Genomic DNA, 4676 nt, shown 5'->3' with positions numbered 1-4676 from the left:
CTGATGCTGTGTATCCGCTGTGTTTGTCTGGCATTGAGACTTTTCTGCCTCGTGCTTTCTGCGAAAGCAAGGCTTTAATAAAATTTTACGCATAAACTGTCTTTAATTTAATTACATTTAATTATTTCGCCACACATTTTGCTGAGAGTTCGCAGCCAGAATCGATTTCTCTTGACACTAGTGTCTGATTTGATATGGCCAATATGGTTATCTTAATTATTATTCTGCCTCTTGCTATACATTTATGATCAACATTATTAATCACTTAATTATTAATGAACTTTAATTTGTTTATTGGAATAACATGATAATAACAAAATATTCTTAATACTGTTCTTTAAAATGGATTACAAGGATTTTACAAAAATGTGTTATTCGAAAGATAAGGCGAAGTATGCCAAACGAAAAAGATATAAGCTGAACAACAGTTTTCAACTGTCCTTAGTGATAACATTTTTTAGATCAAGCAAATATTATTTTAGATTTAACCATAAATATATATATCGCTGCTCAAGAAGAGAGCTTGAAAAAAAGCTGACTTGTCTAACGATCTAGTTTTTACTAGCATTCAATAATGCCGTCAGTGGATGCAACGGGGGAATGTTTTCGGAGTCCTCCTCCATCTGTTCATTCTCCTCCGGTGGCAGCCAACTGGGGTCCTCGTCTTCCATCGAGTTATTGTAAGACAAAACAAGGCCACTCTTGTAGTTCACACGCTTGCGCACTCGCTTGCCCTTTCCCATGCTGCTTAACTCGTTCTCCTGGTCCTGCTGGTGGTGATCAGCCAACAGTTTGCTCCAGAAGGCCGTGTCCTTCTGTTCTGTGTCCGCGTCCTTCTCTTCCTTGGTGGCGTACGAGGCCACCTTGAACGAGGAAAGGTACTCGTTGGACCAGGACTCCTTCTCCTCGATGCCTCGATTGCTGCGGTCCAGCAGCTCGGCCACCGCCTTTTCGTCGTAGTGAATGGTCTCCACCTTGCCGTCCTCCTTGAAAAGATCCTCGGTCCCGAAGCGGAGGATGTCGTCGAGCTCCTGCTTCGTGAAATTGGCACCCGGACGCACCACAAGGTGGGTGAGCATCATCTTGTGCTTGGCCACCTGCATGATGCGCTCCTCCACCGTATTGCGTGTCACAAAGCGGTAGATCATGACCTTGTTGGCCTGGCCAATGCGATGGGCTCGCGACAGGGCCTGAATGTCGTTGTGCGGATTCCAGTCCGAGTCGTAGATGATGACGGTGTCGGCCGTGGCCAAGTTGATGCCCAAGCCGCCAGCTCGAGTGCTCAGAAGGAAGACGAAGTGCGGCGAACCGGGCGCATTGAACCTGTCAATGGGCTCCTGACGCGTGGAGCCCCTGGTGCCACCGTCAATCCGCTCGTACTGGTACTGCTCTCCCTCGAGAAAATCCTCAAGAATGTCCAGCATCTTGGTCATCTGCGAGAAGATCAACACCCGATGGTTTTGCGCCTTCAGCTGTTTCAGCATCTTCGAGAGTAGCACCAGTTTTCCAGCGGACTTGGTCAGGGACTTGATCTCGTAGAGGCCATTGGCCGAACTGGTGGCCCCCTGGGCAGCCGAGGGAAAGAGGTAAGGATGGTTGCAGCACTTCCTCAGCTCCATCATGATGTTAAGCAGCGAACAGGAGCGACCGCCGCCGCCGTACTTCGAGTTCAAGGCCTGGAAGTTCCTGGTCAGGATGAGCTTGTAGAACTTCTTCTGCATGGCCGACAGCTCCACGCGCACAATGAACTCCGACTTGGAGGGCATGTTCTTCAGCACATCCGTCTTCAGGCGGCGCAGCATGTGCGGCCCCAGAATCTCGTGCAGGCGCTTGACCTGCTCCTCCTTGGAAATATCGGTGAACTCGTCCTGAAACGCCTGCATGTCGTCGAACTTGTCGGGGCTCAAAAAGTTGAGCAGGTGGAACAGCTCCTCCAAATTGTTCTGCAGCGGTGTGCCGGTGAGCAGCAGCTTGTAGGCAATGCTCTGGTAGCCGCTCAGGATCCGGAAGAACTTGCTCCGGTCGCTCTTCAGTCGATGGGCCTCGTCCACAACCAAGGCCGCCCATTTGACTGTTTTTAAGTAAGTGGCATCCAAGGTGATCATTTCGTAGCTGGTCAACAGCACATGGAACTTGCTGCCCTCCACGAAGTTCAGCTCGTTTTTCCGTATCACCGCTCTGGCCTCCATGTTGCCGGCATAGGTGAGGCAATAGAAGTCCGGAGCCCACAGCTCCAGCTCCCGTTCCCAGTTGACGAGCGTGGAAAGTGGCACGGCCACGAGGAAGGGTCCGCTGCAGTGGCGCTCCTTGAACAGGGAGTACAGGAAGGTCACGGTCTGGACGGTCTTGCCCAGACCCATCTCGTCGGCCAGGATGGTGTTGATGCCCTGACCCCAGCTGTAGCGCAGCCAGTTGAGGCCCTCCAGCTGGAAGGGATGCAGCTGGCGGTCAGTTCCCTTCAAGAACAGAGGCTGCTCCTCGTAGTGCTTCTTGAGGTCCGTAGTGGGCTTGTGCTTACGCCTGGATTGGCTGTCTTTTAGAAGATCCTTATAGACGTCGATGGCCTGATTGAGGCCTTGGATGCCAGAGTTTTCCTCCTCCCAGGTGGCCTTGTCGTAGGGCAGCTCCTGCCACTTGACCAGATACTTGATGGTGCCCTCTGGCTCCTTGCGATGGTTGACCACGCGCTGGACCCTAAGCCACTCCGGCTTTATGCCGTTCTTGTAGAAGCGATCCGCCAGCTCCCCCTCAAAATCCCCGAACTTGGGTGGCTCCTCCATGTCGTACTTCCTCTGGTAGGCACGGATCTTGGGGGCATGGTGCAGGTGCATCTGCTCCTCGGACACCCAAGTGCAGCGCCAGTGGGATAGGCCTAACCACTTGATGAAGAACTCGCGTTCCCTGGGTCCCTTCAATCGCTTCGAAGTGCTGGCTCCTAGGTGGGTCCATCGCCAGGACATGATCTTCTCGAGCTTTCCCGGCGGCGCAGTGCAGCGTGGGCAGTGCCAAGCGCCCTTGGGCACGGATTGCAGGGGAGGATTTAGGCAGGTCCTGTGGTAAACTGAGGGACAGGAATCGCAGCACAACAGTTTGCCACCATCCTGGCAAACCTGGCAGAATTCTCCATCGCGGAATTCGCTCTTTTGGGCTTTTTTCTTCGTGCGTCTGTCCTTGGAATCATTAGCATTATTCGACTTCACAGAAGAATCGAAATTGGGATCAGATGACATTTTCACAAGCAGTTTGGACAAATAATATTACGCGCAATTCAATTAATACTTTCATTTGGAGAAACATTTCACAAACAAACATAGGTAATTTTTAGTACCATTCTAAAAATACTTCAAGGAAAATACTAACCACAAAATATGGTTCTGCAAAAAATACTATTACATATGGGGTATTCCGCACTGTTAAATTGCAGCAGTCTTGATCTTTTTAACAGAAATTCAAAAATCGATCGCACTTTGAAAAGGTTTTTAAGTTATATATTTTAAGAATCTGCGTTTAAACACTGGCTTGTAATTCTGAATCCATTTATCTTGCAGTTTTAATGATGTAACTAAATAATCTCTTCTAGTTCTTTTCCAAGCCCATCCCTTTTAAGCTCATAAATTTTTTCACAGAAATCTAATTTTCAAAAGGAGTACCTGTAGAAGTTTTTGGCGTAATTAAGAAGAAACTAAGAATATGAACCTAATTTAGATCCGGTTAATGAGTCGGCCACTCCCATACATAAATGTGTTTATCCTTAAGAAGTTTGGATATGGCTATGGATGTATAACCTGGCCGAAATTATCTGCACCACTGCATTTTCGAAAAAATATCTTCCCTAGATGGATTCAAACGGATTTAAAAGGCCGTAAAGTTGAAACTTGAATCAAACTTAAACAGTGATTTAAAGTTGTGATCCGCGGGTCGAAGCATGCGTGTATCTGAAAACCAAAAACCAGCCGCAGAGCAACGAACCGGCGACCGCCGAAACATTTCAAAGACAAGCCACCAACAACAGAAACACCGTCAACAGTCGGCGGCCACATCGAGGACAATGGATTAACTCAAACTCCAACTCCAACTCAAACTCAAACCTTGTAACAGCCGACCTGACCGACCGCACTCACACACCGATAGAGTCGGTGAAAGTGGGTGGCCGACTGGTGGGTGGACAAAGAAGTGAGGGCCAGTTGATGGCCACATGTCACAGACATTATGGAATCATGAACTTATGTGCACCTGTGCGTGCTGGCGGGGCGCATTGGGTGGCCCTGGACTCCATTTTGGTTATAACGGTGTGGATTTGCGGTCGAGGACAGCGATTTGTGGTCGCTCCGATTGGAGATGGTTGCGTGACTCGGTTGCGATTTATTTGCAAGCATCGAACCCTATACGAACAAACATTAATGGCAAATTAAAAAAAAATACATTTTTTTTAAAACATTTTTCTTATATTTGTCAGTTTTTTTTCAGGTCGATTCTTTCTTTTTAAATTTTTGTTTAAATATATGTATGTAAATCAAATATTTGTATATAAGGGTTTTCTAAGGCAAAATTGATAAGAAATCATAATCGTTTTTATGAAAATCTTTATGAAATTAGTCTGGTTGTTCAAATAGACAGAGAAAATGTTAAATTTATTTTCTTTAAAAAATGATACCTGTTTGTTGACATTAAATTGA

The 4676-nt window shown here is 47.3% G+C and overlaps 1 protein-coding gene across 1 annotated transcript; it reads right to left on the bottom strand.

Moving 5' to 3' along the window:
• Positions 1-265: 265 nt before the first annotated feature.
• On the bottom strand, positions 266-3301 carry LOC108146417 (chromodomain-helicase-DNA-binding protein Mi-2 homolog). The gene has a single exon (XM_017272420.1). It carries the CDS (start codon positions 3228-3230, stop codon positions 552-554), a length of 2679 nt encoding a protein of 892 aa, XP_017127909.1. The 5' UTR covers positions 3231-3301; the 3' UTR covers positions 266-551.
• Between the last annotated feature and the right edge of the window lie 1375 nt (positions 3302-4676).

This window comes from Drosophila elegans, unplaced genomic scaffold (genome assembly GCF_018152505.1).
Source record: "Drosophila elegans isolate 14027-0461.03 unplaced genomic scaffold, ASM1815250v1 contig_208, whole genome shotgun sequence".
NCBI lineage: Eukaryota > Metazoa > Arthropoda > Insecta > Diptera > Drosophilidae > Drosophila > Drosophila elegans.
Note: the sequence above shows the minus strand (reverse complement) of the source record. Positions and strands in the feature narration are given on the sequence as shown.

Excerpts from the sequence above, each read along its gene's own strand:
- LOC108146417 (XM_017272420.1), bottom strand. The coding sequence starts at position 3,230 with ATGTCATCTGATCCCAATTTCGATTCTTCTGTGAAGTCGAATAATGCT.